This window comes from Mytilus trossulus, chromosome 5 (assembly GCF_036588685.1).
Source record: "Mytilus trossulus isolate FHL-02 chromosome 5, PNRI_Mtr1.1.1.hap1, whole genome shotgun sequence".
NCBI classification, from domain to species: domain Eukaryota; kingdom Metazoa; phylum Mollusca; class Bivalvia; order Mytilida; family Mytilidae; genus Mytilus; species Mytilus trossulus.
Genome location: NC_086377.1, coordinates 42,770,316 through 42,790,059, shown reverse-complemented (window position 1 = coordinate 42,790,059; position 19,744 = coordinate 42,770,316). Strand labels below are relative to the sequence as shown.

At 31.4% G+C, this 19,744-nt stretch overlaps 1 protein-coding gene across 1 annotated transcript; it reads right to left on the bottom strand.

Moving 5' to 3' along the window:
- Positions 1-350: 350 nt before the first annotated feature.
- Positions 351-8,513, bottom strand: LOC134719655 (L-amino-acid oxidase-like). The gene is made up of 7 exons (XM_063582630.1): positions 8,314-8,513; positions 7,154-7,351; positions 6,206-6,398; positions 5,331-5,435; positions 4,506-4,721; positions 3,867-3,972; positions 351-1,044 (listed from the first exon to the last, which is right to left on the bottom strand). The coding sequence occupies exons 1-7, from the start codon at positions 8,438-8,440 to the stop codon at positions 367-369; spliced, it is 1,623 nt and encodes a 540-aa protein (XP_063438700.1). The 5' UTR covers positions 8,441-8,513; the 3' UTR covers positions 351-366.
- Between the last annotated feature and the right edge of the window lie 11,231 nt (positions 8,514-19,744).

Sequence of the window (19,744 nt, the reverse complement as noted above, 5' to 3'; positions counted from 1 at the left end):
TTTTGCTTCTGAAATATGTATCAAAAAACTGTATAAGAAATGTTTTGTAAAAGTTCGAACATATATTGATCAATTTTGATTCGGAATGATGTCTACCTTATATGGAAATTTGCATTGTAACCAACAATCACTTTTCTCAATGTTGAGGGGGTTATTAAAACGCTGCTGTTTTTTTTTTATTCTCAATGTAATTGTTTCTTTTTGTTGCTGATCACTTGAAGCAGACACCGGAGGCAAATTGTATCAATATTTATATAAGTTTGGATATTTTAACACGGCTTTCCGTGATATATCGTTTACATCGCATAGTTTTAAACCGCTTGTAGGCTAAAAATGAATGTATGCTAGAAGTTCGGTGTTAAAGATTTATTTTTCAAGACGTTTCAAACCAAAATATGGCATAGCTAGCTCAACAGACTGTAAAGCTCCGTTACTCCAATATGAAAAAGAACGAACATTAAAAGCATTTGAAACCACAAAGACATCATCACTGACTGATGGTTTTGTCATTGCCCTTTCAACTATCGGCAATATATATCCCGGTCTCCATGTCTGCCATGCACCACCGTATGGATAATTCTTCCAAACCATCCAAGCAGCATTTGTTGGTCGTGGTATAGTGTTGATAGGAATTGTATATATATCTGACATATACTTCTTTATTACTTGATCAAGTTCAGTTCCATTTCCAGAAGTTTCGTTTCCGTTCGCTCTGTTCAATAGTTCCTCCCAGTAAGATAGACTTGTATCTGCGTACATTGCCTGTAGTACAGACTTTGGGGAATTAAGAATTGATGTACCGAAATCGTACGTTTTTCTAAACGGAGTGTCTGATTTTATATAGTCAGAATAAACCGGAGATTTCCTCCACCAGGGAGAATCGTAACTGAAATAAAGCTTTGCTGCAGGCATATCTTTTACTGCTTTGGTTATATATTCCCGTATAAGAGGTTGGTAAAGACCCTGCCAGTCCAGTTTTTCGAGTGACAATCTATTGGTTGCAAGGATGACTTTCTTTGCACACTTTTTAATTTTGCATTTTGACTGAAATGAAAACAGATTTTCTGTATGAATATTACATAATATATTATACAAAAAACAACCATCCGTCAATTATAAGTAGTTATAATATAATGCTTCGGTATTGGCATGCTATGGCTGTGTTGGTATGGATTGTGACTGTCTAAATAAAACAAAGAGACCAGGCATATAATTTATTACCTCAGACGCGCGTTTTGTTTTCATAAGACTCATCAATGATGCTCAGATCAAAATAGTAAGTAAGCCAAATAAGTAAAAAGTTAAACCAACAAGAATGTGTCCAAAGTACATGGATGCCCCACTCGCACTATCATTTTCCATGTTCAATGGACCGTGAAATCGGGTGAAACATCTAAGTTTGAATTAAAATGTAAAAGATCATACCATAGGGAACAAGTTTCAAGTTGAATGGACTTCAACTTCATCAAAAACTACCTTGACCACAAACTTTTAATCTGAAACTTGCATTTTCATTTTCAATGTTTAGTGAACCGTGAAATTGGGGTCAAAAGTCTAATTTTGCTGTAAAGTTAAAAAGATCATATCACAAACAACATGTGTACTAAGTTTCAAGTTGATTGGACTTCAGCTTCATCATAAACTTCCTTAACCAAAAACTTTAATCTGAAGCGGGACAGACGGATAGATAAACAAACAAACAGACAAACGGACGCATAGACCAGACTGCTATTGTAGGTGGGGCGTAAAAATTGTGGGTTGAACTTGGTTTTGTGGCTAGCCAAACCTTGCAATGTTTAAGAACACAGTACAAATAAATGCAAGAATAATCAGGACAGCGAAATACATAGGTTAACAATATAATAGTCTATTTTGATATGCTTAACACTGAATAACAAAGCATACCTGAAGTAAGTTGACAACACAAAAAGCACAATAGAATAACGAACTATGTGTCATACGAATGAATCAACGCCACGAAAAGTGACGTCTCAGGTAAATTTCTTACAACTGGATACAAATCGAGATTAGGTTTGTTTTTATGTTTTTTGATGTATTTTATATCAATTAAAAAAAATACATTTGAAATAAGTCACTAAATCTTCTGCAGGGCTAAGTGTACATATCATGTTAAGCTATCGCTTTAACCAGGTTTAATCCACACTTTTTATCTTCCTGTACCAAGTCAGTTCTTCCTGTCGTTCTGTTGGTTGTTTTAATGGATTGTTTGGTTTTATCAATTTGTGCGCGATACCTACTATTTTAATTAATCTTGGAGTTCCATACGTTGGGTAATGTATGTGTGTTTGGACATTAGATATATCTGCATGAAAAAAGAGATAATGATAATTCTCCTCTTTTATAATCTTAGATTCTCTTGGCATCTTGTTTTTCTTTTCAAATTAGACTCTGAACAACGTGCCAGAGATGTGAAAGATAACAAAGGGATGTTTTTACATATCGGCCGAAAGTAAGCTTTCTGTCGTATAGTTGTCTTATTTGCAATCATACTACATCTTCTTTTTTTTTATATTGCTATATCATAATATTCAATTGGTATTGAAAGCATATAGTATTTTGCACAAATAAAGGATTTGTATCATAGGTAAAAGTATCTCAAAACAGGAATACCAAATTACAGGGAGAACTCATTACAGGAAAGTCCATAAAAACTTACAAAATTAAGAGGGTAGACCTTGGTACAGGAGATAACTCTTTAATTCAGTGATGCGTTTGTAATAGTCAAGTTTTATTAATGTATTTTAAGCATTTTCCTGAAGCAGATTGAAAATAATCTATGTATCCTAGAAGCTTAAAACATATTTATGAATATGGCTAACACAAACGTACTGATGATTTTAAGAGTTATTTCCCTTAACCTAGATCTACCACCTTAAAAGCTATCATTCAACGAAACAATTGAAAACGAACTGCCATATTCATGACAAGTACATGAATTTTCAAAGGAAAATGATGGCTCAACAGTCTTTTCTACCCCAGGCATAGATTACCTTAGCTGTATTTAGCAAAACTTTTAGGAATTTTGGTCCTCAATGCTCTTCAACGTCGTACTTTATTTGGCCTTTTTAACTTTTTTGGATTCGAGAGTCACTGATGAGTCTTTTGTAGACGAAACGCGCGTCTGGCGTATATACTGAATTTAGTCCTGGTATCTATGATGAGTTTATTTAAAAGGTACTAGAATTATAATTTAATACGCCAGATGCGCGTTTCATCTATAAAAGAGTCATTAGTGACGCTCAGATCAAAAAAGTTATAGAGCCAAACAAGTACAAAGTTTAAGACCCAAAAATTCCAAAACGTTGTGCCAAATGCGGCTAAGGTAATCTATTCCAGGGATAAGAAAATTATTAGATTTACGAAAATTGTAAAGTTTTGTCAACAGGAAATTTACTAAATTGACCATATAATTATTATGCATGCCGACACCGAAGTGCTGACTACTGGGTTGGTGATACCCTGTAAGAAACCTGATTGTAGACGCTTAAATTATTTGTAAATAATTATCAAAGGTACAACTTAATACGCCAGACGCGCGTTTCGTCTTTATAAGACTCATCAGTGACGCTCAGATCTAAAAAGTTATAAAGCCAAAGTTGAAAAGTATGGAGGACTCAAATTCCATTTTTGCCAAATACGACTAAGGTAATCTGTTCCTGGAATAAGACAAACATTAGCCTTACGAAAAATTTTGTCAACAGGTAATTTGCTTAATTAACAATATAATTAATATGCTAGTCGACACCGAAGTGCTGACTTCTTGGTTGGTAATACCATCTTGAACACCTGGTTGTATACGCTTAATGATTTGTTATTATCAGAAATACAGCCATGACATAAATTACCCTTGAATTCCTGCTATTGGAGAACGTAGGTTCGAAAAATAAGTTGTAATATCCGTCACGTCTTCTTCTGATAGCCTTGAGGTCATGATTATACTTGATAGAATGCCTTCAACAAATAGCAACATTTTATTGAATTATGTTTGACATAATATGCAAACATGAAAGAAAATATAAAATATTGCCGATATAATCAGCCTATTTTAGATTTTTTTTTGTCATATATTTAACTATTTTATAGTAATTATAAGTTTTAATATGTCCCTTAACATTACATTTTGTCAGAAAAAAATGATCTGCTTGTCATTACTCCATGTAATCTTTATGGTGGAAATCAACGATTTTACCATAAAAATGTATCAACAAATTTTACTTAATTAGTATAACGAATCTTTAGTATCAATATCTTCAAATATCAAATAAAAATGATGTATTAAATGGAACCGAATATTTGTTATATGAAATAAGTTGAACACTTTTTTGTCCTTGCACATCTCACTTTAGAAAAATGTGTGTTTAAACAAATAAACTCATAATGTATCTAATATATTTATTTTCCATAAGGAACAACGTCGCCCTCTAAAAAACAACCACTGTTTTAGAATACATGTGCAGACTATAAATGATCCAAATAGATCTCACCTTTTACCTACACGTAAAAATTGTCGAAGTAGTTCATTAGGAATGGAAGAAAATCCCGTTGCCACGGTCAAACATTCCTCACTTTCTGTAGACGGTGGTGCTGTTTGAACTGCAAGTGAGGCACTATCTTCCGTTAATAAGGAATAAAAGGCAGTAGTTTCTCTAATGTACTTTTGTGCCTCAACGCTTAAATATTTATGATAAATAGACTCGACACTGAAAAAAAAAATTTGGACCTTAGAATTGAGCCAATTCTCAGTTGCAAAATTACTTTTCTGACCATTTGTGTAATCCAGCAAAAAGTGTCGAATCAAACCATATTGATTGATGATTGCATATCATATTCTATATCTATATCTTAAGATTGTGAAGTAGTTGAAGGCAAAATTATAGAAAATTCCACTTTATATACACACGTCGAATCTTTGTTTTGGAAAACATATGACTTAAAAATTAGCTCCCTGACCAATAATTTACCAAAAAATGCCTACTACTCTATATTTCAAAATAAATGGCGTAATGAACTTCACGCGGGATCATACTCGTTGATTCCATTGGTTCCCTTCGGCTGTTGTCTGCTTTTTGGTTAAGTTGTTGTCTCTTTGACATATTCTCCATTGTCATTCTCAATGTTATCTTCGCATGGCAATACACAATGCCTACCGCATTTTATATCAAATGTCTTTTGTCAGCTTTGAAGAGCGTATGGTCAAACCATTTTGCTTTGCAATCTGTATACAAATATGATCGTTAATTGCTTTCATATCAAATAAATTATTAACAACGACGTCATCCAACATGTCCAATATCATTATAAACACATACCTTTGTTTATACATGGGTACACCACTCCTATCTCTGACGAAAAACTTTTTATAAGTTTCTGGAACATTAGTTGTAAGAACATCGGTGTAATTACTAAATACCTCCCTTATTTGAACGATAAAAAAATAGAAACATTATTTTCATTTGTATGAAGTCAGGAGTTATTATTAGCAAGAAACCAGAGAAATATTCTTTTAAGTATATATCTATGCTCGTAAATGTCATAAAAAATACATCTACATATAAATTAACTCATAACATACATCATGATAAGAATTTTGCACACGTTTTTCGTCTACACAATAACCACCAATGCCACTCAAATGCAAAAAGTTACAAAAGTCAATCTCACAACACTAACGATTTTGTCTGCTAATCTTTCCTTTAACCTTTCGTTAAGATCGTACACAAATGCTCATATATTTTTAACTTGGATTTTCCTTAGACCTTGATTTCTGGTTTACCCTAGCTTTTCATTTTGTTCTTATGTTAAGTGCATCAATATATTTTTTATAGTTTTATCTATAAAATTATCACCTTTATTCATGATGCATGTTCACTGTAAACCAATTTGATTGTTAAAGGTGATTTCATTAAACGCAATCATCAAACTTAATTGCATGTGATCCAAGTTTGTTTCATTTTTTGTCTTTTCGTAATGGTCGCTTCTATTAATTGCTGGTCGAAATTATGTTTTCTATAGTCATACACAATCCTTTCAAAGTGGTTCTTTCTCTTTACTTCTTATATCAATATTCCATGGAAATTTTCTCTTTTAAACCCTAATTAGTACCTAATTTTTTAAATTTCATTGTATTTTCTTTCAGTTTTCCAACTATTACCTCTACACCTATTTATTTGTTTAAAATATGTACCATGTAAGTTGACTAACTGTTTTCTTCTCGTTGGGTGGCAGTCTGTATGGGGTTTTATTACCACCCAATTCGTCAAAACGCAAGTGGACTCCTCGTACATAGATAGTGGTGTCAGGTGATGGTCCACACCCTAAACCGAATCTTTTGATCGGAAGCCCTAACTGTATTATAGTGTCATGTAGTAATACATGTGCTAAAAAGTATATCAATAAACAGATTATGAAACTAAAAATCATAAAGTTTTAAATCAAATAGTTATTAAAAAAATCAATGAAAAGCCCGAATGTATAGTCAAAATGAAAAAAGGAAAACTGGAATGTGACAAAGAGACAACACTCCTACGAAAGAGCGGGAAAACCTCAACGCCACTAATTGGTATCCATCGCAGTCATTAAATCCAGATAGAGATCATTGACCCGCAAATAATAATGTAACACGTTCAGTGAGTAGACGCAAAACAATATTAGAAAACTATTATTTGAACAAAACAATAAAACTAAACACACACAAGTCTTAAATTTTAGAGTTTTGGCCAATAACTACCTTTTTCTTCTCATATGAAACTTCAATATCATTTACCAAATTTTAAGAAGACTCTAGATGGTGTTTTTTTGCTATTTAAGACCATAATAATACCTTTGCAAATAATTATAAGGTACAAGTTTAAGTCAGCTTTTATCAGCTATTTTTGTTATATGAATCAAACATCATGGAAAGGTCTACCATATGCTATAAATAAGGTTAGTATTTCGTTCCTTAACTAATGCTCTTCTGACTTAAAGTATCAGTTTTCAGTTTTTAGATTTTTGTGAATTTAACCTGAGTATATCTGTAACATGTTTGTGTCATGTTTTATGAAATAAACATGATACAGTGCTATTTTGTTTCATAGAAAACGTGCTATTTTCTAATATGAATAAATAAGTATACCAAAAGTTTTAAACTTACATCTCCGTAAATATCTCATTCCACCTAACTCCACATTTATATCCGGGATATCTGGAAACTTAACTGTGTATAATCTTCCTCCAACCCGGTCTGAGTATTCGTATATAGATATTCGTTTATTTTGATGTCGTAATCGCCATGCAGCGTACGTACCGGCTATTCCGGCACCAATTATGGCTATGTCGTCACATTTTAGTTCTAAAAATTTTATATTCATTTGTATAATTAATAATTTGTAAGCAATGTGATTGACAGTGAGGTATAATGACGACTATTACTAGTAACCAAATTTTTTAAGGGAAGAATACATTTTAAAATATCAAAAAGATTATCAATTTGGCACCTTGGTAAGAGTTTTGAATATTGTATCCAATCAGTGCTAACATAACTATATTCAGTATCCAATCAATGCTAACATAACTACATTCAGTATCTAATCAGTGCTAACATAACTACATTCAGTATCAAACCAGTGCTAACATAACTACATTCAGTATCAAATCAGTGCTAACAAAACTACATTCAGTATCCAATCAGTGCTAACAAAACTACATTCAGTATCAAATCAGTGCTAACAAAACTACATTCAGTATCAAACCAGTGCTAACATAACTACATGCAGTATCCAATCAGTGCTAACAAAACTACATTCAGTATCAAATCAGTGCTAACAAAACTACATTCAGTATCCAATCAGTGCTAACATAACTACATGCAGTATGGCCTTGTCATAAGCTTCAGTGGTTGTCTTTGATTTTGTCAGATAAAGTTATCAAAAGGTACCAGGATGATCATTTAATACACCAGACGCGCGTTTCGTCTACATAAGACTCATCAGTGACGCTCATATTAAAATATTTATAAAGCCAAACAAGTACAAAGTTGAAGAGCATTGAGGGTCCAAAATTCCAAAAAGTTGTGCCAAATACGGCTAAAGTAAGCTATGCCTTGTTTTGTAAACAGGAAATATATGAAAATGACCACATGGTTGTTATTCATGTCAACACCGAAGTGTTGACTACTGGGCTGATAATTTGTTTTTCATTTATTTTTTCCTATAGATCAGACCTTTGTTTTTTTGTTTGATTTGTTTCAAGTTTAGAAATTTGCTGTACCAATATTCTGTCAACCGGTAGGCAATTAAACATAGGCAACCTTACCTTTAGTACTTCCCCGCTCACGACCTTTCTTTAAAATGTGTTTTTTATATCCTAAACACACTGGTTGAAATATTAGAATTATTATAATTAACCGTAGTAAAACTGATCGAAGAGACGTTGTTTTCATTGTCTCGAGGTTAATGCAGTCTCAAAGGTGAGCTTTGAAAAAATATTATTGTTACAATGTAAAAGAGGAGATGATATACGATTGCTTAAAAACAACTGCAATTTCCGTGTATAGTGTATGTTATAAGTACTTCGCTTTAAACAAATCACATCAATAGGAAAATCACGTGCTCAGAGAAAAAAAATAAACGAAAGTTCAATATCCGTACAACAGTGTAACTTACGTTTAATTAATGTTGACGATGTTGACATTAAATACACTGTAATAAATAGTCTGTTAAGTTTGTGTAAAATGTTTTTTTTTAATGTAGATTATAAGCGGTTTATAGTTGTATTACATAATGAGTTATGTGTGACAGTTGTGTTTTTGCTATCGGTATAGTTTAAGTAACAAATATGAATTTAACTAAGTTTCTGGACTCAAAGTAATCGGAATTTTCTCAGAATTTCCTGCCTATGTTTAGTTTTATCTCCTTTCGTTAATTATAAATTTCGGTCCACATTTGCTTAAAATCTCTCATTTTATTCTCAGCTGATTTTATCGTCAACCCGGAAGTGGAATTTAGCTGTTGCAGAAGCGTGAACTTTTAGTAATTCAATTTCATTCTTAAAGCTAGGTATTTTACGAAGTAATCCTGTGAACTGTAAAGGGTTCATTCAAGTAGAAAAACACATACTGTTTCTACTACTAGTACATACGTCTGTATATTTTTTTTATATATATTGATTGGTACATGTCTAAAGGCGACAGTTATGTAATTACCGAGGGAATTGTATTAAATTCTATTTTTTGATACAATCTATTCAGTTTAGCACCAGAGAGGATTGTTTCAATCCAATATATTCAAACTTGTGCAATATTGTGGTCTATATAGAGTCAAGTTTGTTTGTTAAATAAGTTTTTGTTAGAGCGATATTATAGATATTACCGGTAGGTCAATTGTCACACGAAACCTGGTTTCAAGTTAGATAAATAGTATAAATAAGTAAAATTTGTTTGATATCATATGCTGATTACATTTTATACACTGTTATAATAAAAGTTGTTTTTTTAAATCTTTGTTTTTCAAAGTCTATACAAGCATCTGTGAGATACGAAATAGGACGGGAACTCCACTACACGATCCAGGGCTAGTCTTAAGCGAACCCTATTATGTACTGGGACCTACTACTGTTACATCTGATAAGACAAGACAGAAGATTTAGGACACAGCACACAAGAAACGGATACCTTTACATTGTCTTCTCACTCAGTGTTGCTCCAATGTAAGTTAATGTGATGCATTAAGGCGGTACCTAACACTACAGGGAGATAACTTTGTAAAATCAGCTAAACGTTTTGATCACGTTGTATTGTTCATGAAATATATTGCTTCTCAATGATCAAAATTAGTGTTTGTCAAACTGCTTTGTATCCAACATTTTTTTCTGTGAAAGTGATTGGTTCATTTGTTTTGAAAATTTTATTTGTTTTATTCAAAGGGTCAAAGTTAATATTTTGTCAAATGATTATGAAAATTAAACGAGCCAAATTAATTTTATTTAAGGTGTTGGGTTTCACATTAAGGTTTCGTTAGTATTTTTGGTTTGTTCATCGTTAAGCCTGCGTCAAACGTCAAACGTAAGATTTAGAATACGTTGGCTCTAATTAAGTCATTTTGCCACTAAATTTGCGATTATAAATTCGGTATTCTGGCGTAAATATAGAATGTAATCCTGGTTTCTATGATGAGTTTATTTATTAGTCATTTGTTGTTACTGTCAATTATTTTTATTTTGATTGGTCGGGTAACAAGGTTCAACAGGTAATGTCACCCTGTCGTCACATCCGGTTTTGCTCACTTTGCACATCTTGCGATTCCGTAGTTGTATGGTGTTACCGTGATGTGTCCATCAAATGGAGTAACGTTATTTGGTCTTAGGTACACTACTGTGGCATACTTCTTTTAGTTACAAAACTTGATCATCGGTAAAAAATTGAAAACAACACGTTTAATAATTTCTTGCGTCTTACGCGCTTTTCTTGATTAACTTTCATCAGGAACGCTCAAAGCCAAACATTTGAAATCCGAAGATGTTTAAGTACCGAAACTGTTGAAGAACTTAATGTCAAAAATACCTAAAACAAATAGCCAAATTCCACCAGCAGAGGCATCGACCCAGTGATGTAAAAAATTGAAAACAACACGTTTAATAATTTCGTGCGTACGAAACTTCTGTAGCATCTTTTATTGCAATTCAACACTAACATTATTTTATAAGGAAAATATAAAAGGGTACGTTAATGCTATTTAATGACAATATCATTTTGAGGTAAATGAGAACTAAAACAACGTTGATTTTTTCTTTCAGGCAGATACATATTACGCTTATTGCCTTCAACTACATTAATTAACTGAGTCATGTCTGGTGTCCATTAAAGGTTCCTCTGTTTTACTTAAAACTTTCCTACTTAATAAGTTTTTGTCGAACCGTTTCAATACATGCTTTTGTTTTCAAGCATAATAAGATCATTTCCAATAATACATTATTTATTCTAAAATCATTTGCTGGCATGATACAGGTTATGTTTTTCTTATATATTTTATGATGGTATAATACTAAACCACTAACGGGAGGAATAGTACTTTTTTTTCATATGATGAAGACATAATTTTAGGATTAGTTTAATTGATGTCTGGAGTTTGCATATGAGAAACTTTCAAAATAGTCCTTTGTTGATATATGTGTCATGTAACATATAAAAGAACTAAAATTTGGAAAAAAAACATACAAGACTAGCAAAAGCAAGAGGCTCCTGGCTTGCGACAGGCGCAAATTTGCGGCGGCGTAAAACATGTTTTGTGTGATCTCAACCATAATACACATGTTTATATATAACTACATGTATCTTTTCTTATTATGAATATAACGAGAATGTGGTGTGATCCTAAATGAGACAGCTATCCACAAATGATGTAAGCAACTTACAGTAGGCGTATAGTAATGCATATTAAACATTGTTGCTGAAAAGATTAAGATCGACAGTATTAAGCATACGTTCAAAAAGAAAGAAAATTGTCACTTATTTTTTTTTTTAGTTTGTAAATTTAAAACAAATGAATTGTTACCACACCTGTTGTTCCATTATAATTTAATTTTTTTAAACAATTTTGTTAAGGTTAATCTTAGGTGAAACAGTATAAAAAGACATGATACTTGAATATACAATGTATCGCGACAATCGATTATTTGGAAAATTTGGTGCTTACAAAATTAAAAAAACAGGTAAAATAATAGTTGAAAGGTAAGGTATTTCCTTTTTTATTTATTTCTCTTTTTTCTTCTTTTTTTGTATTTGAAAACAAAATACTCATCAAAGATACCAGACATATATTTATTAGATTTAGGCCTAAAACAGCAACTGTGAATATTTTAAATTTTTCATATATAAATGATGAGCGTAAGATATCGATATTTGAAACATTTTTCATTCTACCAAGGACAGCAAAAAGTTACAAAAACATACATACAGTAAAATAGAGCCTGATAACACACGTATTTTTGTTGGTTTGGGTTGTCCAATATTCAATTTTCTATGTATTATAGTATGTGAGGACTTTTATGATCCGAATATATGTCGATCGAACCAATAAAGTGTTTTTGGTTGCTCACATTTTTGTTTACCAATGCAACGGAACTATATATATAGAGTGAACTGTCATAGAGGTTGAAAGTTTAGCTAGCTATTAAAATGGGTTTTAGCCGCCAATTTTCGGAAGAATATATATTCTTTCCCGAGTTTGGAATAAGAGAGTTGATTTCCAATTGTTCTGTTATTTGATGTAATCATTGATAAGCAAATGTTTTTGTAATTTTTCACGAAGGAATCCCCTATAAATTTACCTTCGTTTACGCATTTATATATATTCTCAATTATCGCACCAATGTTAAATTATTGAAACTTTGATTGGTGAAGTGCCGTCACATGTTTACCCCAACAAAAAGGTGGTAAAGATTGCATATACTATTAATGGTGATGTTATCTATAACATTCAACAAATACGTAATGACACAAAAAATAACAACTATAGTTCACTGTACGGCCTTCAACTTCTATTTTATGTAAATTATCGTAATCTTTAAATTCGAACAATCAAATATTCTAACGTGGTTTGTTATGCTCTTTATGATTTGCTGTTCGGTGTGAGTTAAGGTTTCGTGTTGAAGGCCGCATTTTGACCTATTATGGTTAACATTTTACAAATTGTGACTCTGATTGAGCGTTGTCTCATTGGCACTCATCTTCATTTATTTTTATCTATTTATTTATCTTTATAATCACGGATAGCGTCGAATGATAACAGGGCCAATAGGGAAACGGCTATGCAATAATCCGTTTTTTGTCTGGTACTTATGTTTAAGTTATCTAGTATAACATTATTTTCAAAAGTGTTAAGTGCTTATCTTGTACTGACTTTAAGGATATGGTAATTTTTCATGTAAAACATTTGAATCAACAATTGCGAACTTTGTCTTACTGCCAGATATTGCAAGAAGTCCATACATCAAATGATGTTATCCTACCACTCCTAAAACATATAAAAACTATAAATAAATTCGCAGGAAAAATATTGATTTTTAAGCAGTAACTGAACCATGCATGAGGTCAAGGACATATACAAAGGAGTAGGTCCAGTAAGACCCCTTTTCGGGCCCAAGCAGTTTTACATAAGTGATAAAATGTAAAATGTTAGTTATTTATTGGATAGTAGAATTGTTCTGCTACATAAATATGGGCTGTTTTTGACAATTCAATGCACATATATGGTGTACTAGTACTAATAAGTCATGCTAAATTACTGAAATCTTCACAATTCCAACATTTTAGTTAGATTTTAGACGGTTTCCGTGTACAACGAAAGTTGTCGCATTCATTTTCATCCAAAATATTGAAATGGAAGTTGTATTTGATGATAATACATAAACATATATAAAGATTGAGGATGAACAAGGATGCGGCCACTTTCGTTTTTGACAAAAACATCTGAAAAGTGACATTTTTTCGAATATTTGGTAGATTTTTCATATTTGAGCTTCATTCGGATCGTTTTTAATGATTAAATAAGCTAAACATATTTCACATAAGTTAATTGAATCTTATGAAATAGACACTTAAGTGTTGAAAAAGTGTTCAAAATCTTTCGTCAGATGAAACTGAAATTTGAGGCCAAAATCGGTCCTTACCGACCCTACTCCTTTCGGACATTGAGACCTTATATATTCAGATATGAAACATCAAAATGCTTCACTTTCTTAACGCTCTTTAAAAACAATTTGCACTGCCGTTGCCATGTTATAACAAAACGGAAAATCATTTTATACAAATTATTTATTCTTTACATCTATAAAACATGAATAATTGCAATTATAAAAACATTTAATATTAGCCTAATTACAAATTAATACTGCTTTCACAAAAATATTACAATAATTACACTGCACCAAATACTGGTGACCTTTAAAACGAATCATTCAGGGGAATTAAACATTGGCAATCATAGTGACCTTTTGGGTATAGTTCATGAATAGTAATGAAAGGCACTAGAAATATGATTAAATACCTCAGACGCGCGTTTCGACTACATACAACTCATCAATGACGCTCAGATCAAAATAGTTAGAAAAACAAATAATAGATATCTATAACTAAGTTGAAAAGCATCGAGTACTCAAAATTCCTACAAATTGTGCCAAATGCAGCAAAGAAAACAGAACAAAACACTAAAACTTAACACTAAGTAAATGAACAGCGAAAATGAGGTCACAGTCAAATAACTCCTGCCAGACTGACATATACATTGTAAAATATTTCCATACACAAAGTATACTTGACCTTTTTGCATAAAATATTATGAACTAGAGGCCTGTGTCGCTCAACTTTATCTACAATGATTTTTGAAATAATGTATAAAAACATCATTGAAATCATAATAAATATAGTAAGATATCATAATAAATATAATAAGATATCATAATAAATATAATAAGATATCATATTAAAAATAATAAGATATCATAATAATGATTGATGCAAAGTTTAGTTTTATTTGGCAGGTCATCCTATTGTAGTCTTACAACAGTTACATATTAAGTAACTACCAATATCTAAATAAGTGTTAAAATTGTGACCACTTAGAATTGTTTTTTTTACAAAGTTCCCATACACTTTTATAGTAAATCCCTATTCTATTTGTAGACATGGCGGCAGTGTTAGTTCTGTTGCAGTGGTCATCTGATAAATTTACAACCAAGATCATATATTGACAATTAAGTCGAGTTTTAATTCTATTTGGCGGAGTAAATTAAGTGGAGAAAATTTTTGTAAAAGATTACAATTCTTGTTTTCACATAGTCGATAAAGGGCAATTACTCGTTAACGAGGTCAATTGACAATTTTTGTCATCTTGACTTATATGTAGATTAAATTTGCTGAACATTGTTGCTGTTTACAGTTTATCTTTATCTATAATAAGTTTCAGATGATAACCAAAAACGGCAAAATTTTCTTAAAATTATGAAGTCAGAGGCAGCAACCCAGCAACATGTCTGACTTGTCTAAAAATTTAGAGAAAATATTTCTTAACCTCCTCGTTTTGCTCTTAATATCTTAGTTTCAGAGGTATAAGCCAAAAACCCTATTTTCTATCTTTAGCCATGGTTGGCGAGGCTGTCATCAAAGTGAGAGGTTTAGCGCTTCAAAACCAGATTTAATCCACCATTTTCTACATTTGAAAACACCTGTACCAAGTCAGGAATATGATCGACAGTTCTTGTCCATTCGTTTTTTATATGTTCTGTCATTTGATTTTGCCATTTGATTATGGACTTTCCGATTGGATTCTCTTCTGAATTCAGTACTTTTGTGAATTTGCTTTATACATACATATAGTACAGCAAAACACATCATATAAAATCAATCAAAGTTTTTCTCATAGATTTTATGTTTCCGTGTTGCACTAGTTTATTACACATGTTAACCATGTATCCATTAGTTGCAGATTCAATTATCAATTAGTCAGAGTGTTTTCATGATTGGTCATTTCTGAAACCTGCATCACAGGGCTGTATTTTACTCGTGAACTTCTATAATAATGTACGTTTTTAAAGCACAGGAGTAATAATAGTCTATAAGCTTGAAATTAAATAAGTAGATTGTAGGCTTGGCGTCTCTATGAAACTCTTAATCAAATAAGGATACTGACAAAGTCAATACTTGACCATGTTCTTAGATGTATGCAGTATCTTAGAAATAGGTTACCTTATTTGTATATATTTGGGAAAACTTTTACGCCTTTTTGGACCCCAATACCTTTAAACTTTGTACTTTTATATTATTTTTGTATGTCTTTTTTATTTTTTATTCAAGAGTCACTAATGAGAAGAAACGTGCGTCTGGTGCAAATATTTCAATCCTGGCATCTATGACAATGTTATTGAACAGGGAACCCATGAAGCCTTATCCTGAAGGTCAAGATATATATCATTTCCGTACAATTGTAGATTCAGATTTAAAATATTTCATTGATATCATTAATGAAGATAGTCCTGTAATGAATGTAGTATTTCATTCCATATAGGAAGAAGAAATGTGTCATTCTGAAATCGTTTTGATACTGTTGTAAATATCCATAATATATTGGGCGAGACATTAACATTATAAATTGGGTTGATTTATCTTGTTCGACATGGAGAAAGGTAATTGAAACTAGACCACGCAATATGTGCCGTTTACAAATAATATTTGATTGAACCATAAAACCAAGAAGATGGAATATTTCAAATCAACTTTACAATTAATATAAGATTTTGTCGAAGCATACAATTCTATGTACTGCCTTTGTGTATCATTTTCATTACGTCTCATAGTGTTGTTTTATTATTCCCGGTATGTATAAAGCGCTGCCATTGCGTTATTCTGCTATAGTCATTTTTCTACTTTTGTCTTGCATTTGTACTTGTGTGCTCGTTATACCCTTTTATTTTTCATTGTTGACAGAGTTGTTTTTTTTTTATAATGATTAGGATAAGAATACAATGGTGATTGATGTTTCCCATATTTTGGATTTTTTTTCACTAATTGTCAATTAAAAGAATTATATAGGACTGTCATTCAAGTAAGATGTAATCCAAGATATGAAGCCGGGTTTAATCCACCGTTTTCTACATACAGATGCCTCTATCAAATCAGGAAGATGAAGGCAGTGATTTTGCCAATCGATAATGGACACAGTTTTTGAATGTTATTTTGAGTTCGGTATTTTTGTTATTTCATACACCAAATATAGTACAACTACTGATTTTAGTATCTTTGAGAAAGATCTAATCAGAAAACTTATAATGAGTATTTACCAATGAACCATGTAAATGAGGGCATAATCAAATGTTACCTGCTAAGAATGCATGAATCATACCTTACTGTTCTGAACGTTTATATAATAAAGGCGAGTAATGACGAGTAATGGCTATAAACTCAAAGTCGTGTTCAATATTTCGTGTGCTTTACATGGAGTTAATGATATACATAGAGACGCCATCAAGTGACGACGTTGCGGGTCTATTGTTATGTAAAATGGTACTAAAATATTAACCAAATAAAAGAGTATAAAATAGACATAACTGAAACTTAACTAATTCACAACACTTACAATCAGGACATTCACCAATTACTGTTGACCTACATAGGTTTCGGAGAATAAAATTGAGAATGGAAATGGGGAATGTGTCAAAGAGACAACAACCCGACCGTAGAAAAAAACAAACATCATATCGTAAAATAAGAATATCGATCATTGATAAAATTGGTCAAAATCAGTTTTTGACAGACATAAAGGCCTTACAAGGATCACATAACCTAAATATAGTTACATATAAACTCATAAAAGAATTAAATCCATGTGCCAATCTTTTATTAGTTGCTGAACCGTGACAAAATGAGATCAAAGATCATAGGACATTATGACAAACAGAAACTTCCGCAGATAAGACATCTGTATACAAGTTATAGATACATCCAATCTTTTTACCTTCAGAAATATGACGCTAAGTAGTTTTTATATATATAAAGAAAGATGTGGCACGGTTGCCATTGAGATATCTCTTCACAAGACCATATGACACAAAAATTACTAGCAATAGGTCATTGCAGGGCCTTAAAAAATGAGTAAGGGTCATACACCATAGTCAGTTATAAAAGGCCAATATTACACTTTGGTAAAACAATTCAAAAAAGAAAATGAACAGCCTAATTATTGTACAAAAAGGATTAGTCCACCACAGCTGGATTTGCATGCTTGTCCCCCATTTTGATACTTACGTCGTACACGAGACCAAAAAAGACAGTTTAGAGATTTTGGTAGTGTTTTTTTATGAGAATATTCAATAAATATTAAAAAAGACAGATTGACCGCCTGACAGCCAATTAAGATTATTAATAATTGATTTTTCAAAAATACATATGTTTATGAACTGAAGACTAGACTAAATTACAATTATGCAAATTCTTTATTCTTTATATTTATAAAACATGTATGATTGCACCTACATATACAGTTCATTATTTGATTAACATTCTAATAACAATACAGTTTACAGTTACAGTTAGCCAAACACAATAATAATCTTAAATGTCCTACAATTCTTGCAATGGTTGATATCTTTTTGAATTGCTGTTTAATCGCCCAATAAAATCTAATTGTATAGGGAATTCTCAGGATGAATGGGACTATGTTTTTGGATGTCTAATATAAGAAATATGGAATATCAAATTCCTAACAAATAACATAAACAAATATATAAAAGTTTGCGTATAAAAAAAGAATATCATTCAATAAATGAAACATTCATCTGATTTTTTGCTACAATAACTATACAAAGATATACACAATACAACATGATATCTTTCAACACATTCTTCCTGGATTTCAAATCTATATTGGGACTAAAAAAGGTACATGATGTAACAATTTGGAGTATTTTGACAGGTTAATAATTCAACAGTAAGTCATCTGCCTACCTTAATTATGTTTGAGTTGGATTTGACCTTCTTATGAGTTTGGGTATTTGTTATTCTAAAAATGTGTTGATTAGAAGTGATTAAAATAGGCCCCAATCCTTAACATTGACATGTAATACATGACCTATGACATTGTGAAGAATGAAAACTCATTTAAATATTGAAATAGTTCTGGACCTTTTAGTTTTTAAAGCAAATTCATACCACTGGGCTTTCTTTGAAAAAAAAAGAAGATATCAAAAATTGTGTAATAAAAACAAACTTAACTACATCCATCAATAGCATATTGTATACTGAGCAACATAAAAGGAGAAGCACTTTTATTTTATTAATATATAATATTCGCTTGAAAATGATGCGTAGAACAAGATATATTGCAATTTACAATGTTACATACTGTTGGTTAAAATATTTTGTTTATTACAAGTAATACAGATAACATGTCTTATATAATATTTAAAATATCTAATTCTATACAGCAAAATGATAAAATGTTAAACATTTTGTAAAAGATACAAAGGCATTCATAACTGTTCAATGATAATTCACTTAATGCTCATAAAAATCAATTTTGTTGGGTTTTTTTAATTTAAAATTAAATAAACGTCAACGATAGTATATCAGGTAATAAGTTTTTCATAATAATAAATGTATGGCACAAATGGTGCAATAAGTTGTATAAACTTCAACACTCAAAATCTGAACAAAACCTCTGCTATAAACAAAATAAAAACGATAACAAATCATAAAACAATTTTTAATAAACTGATGCACTAAGAAAACAGGAAATGCATTGACCCCTAGTAATTTGAAAAACAATTCATTACGTAATTCAAAGTAGCAATGATTAAAATTCACTGAATGCTCAACTTGTGTGACATTTCAAAAATTTAACAGTTAACATTTACCAGGATTATTTCAAATGTATATAATCAGCCTTCAGAATCAGAAGTGAAAATCTTCAAAATGTATACAGACAATGACCCCACCCCTTTCTTCTTAATAATCTAGAGGTTAATTACAAATGTGATTCTGATATTACAAACTTTAAACACAGAGATGTTTGTCTATTGTAGACTGGTTCCTAACTGGTCATAATAAGCTACTGTCCATACAACGCATGATGAATTGAAAGTTATATACAGATAATTTAACAAATTTTCTTCACGGAAAAAAACAACTGGGTATTGATATCAAATTCTTAGATTAAAAAATTTGTAAGGGTTCCGCGGAACCCATTGTCTCGCCTAT

Bases quoted from the DNA above. Each gene is read 5' to 3' on its own strand.
- LOC134719655 (XM_063582630.1), bottom strand. From the start codon at position 8,440: ATGAAAACAACGTCTCTTCGATCAGTTTTACTACGGTTAATTATAATA. The intron at 6,399-7,153 runs GTAAGTTTAAAA...TATACTTTTTAG, and splicing joins AATGAGATATTTACGGAGAT to CACATGTATTACTACATGAC. The intron at 1,045-3,866 runs GTAATTTATGTC...TTTTCATTTCAG, and splicing joins CCAATAGCAGGAATTCAAGG to TCAAAATGCAAAATTAAAAA.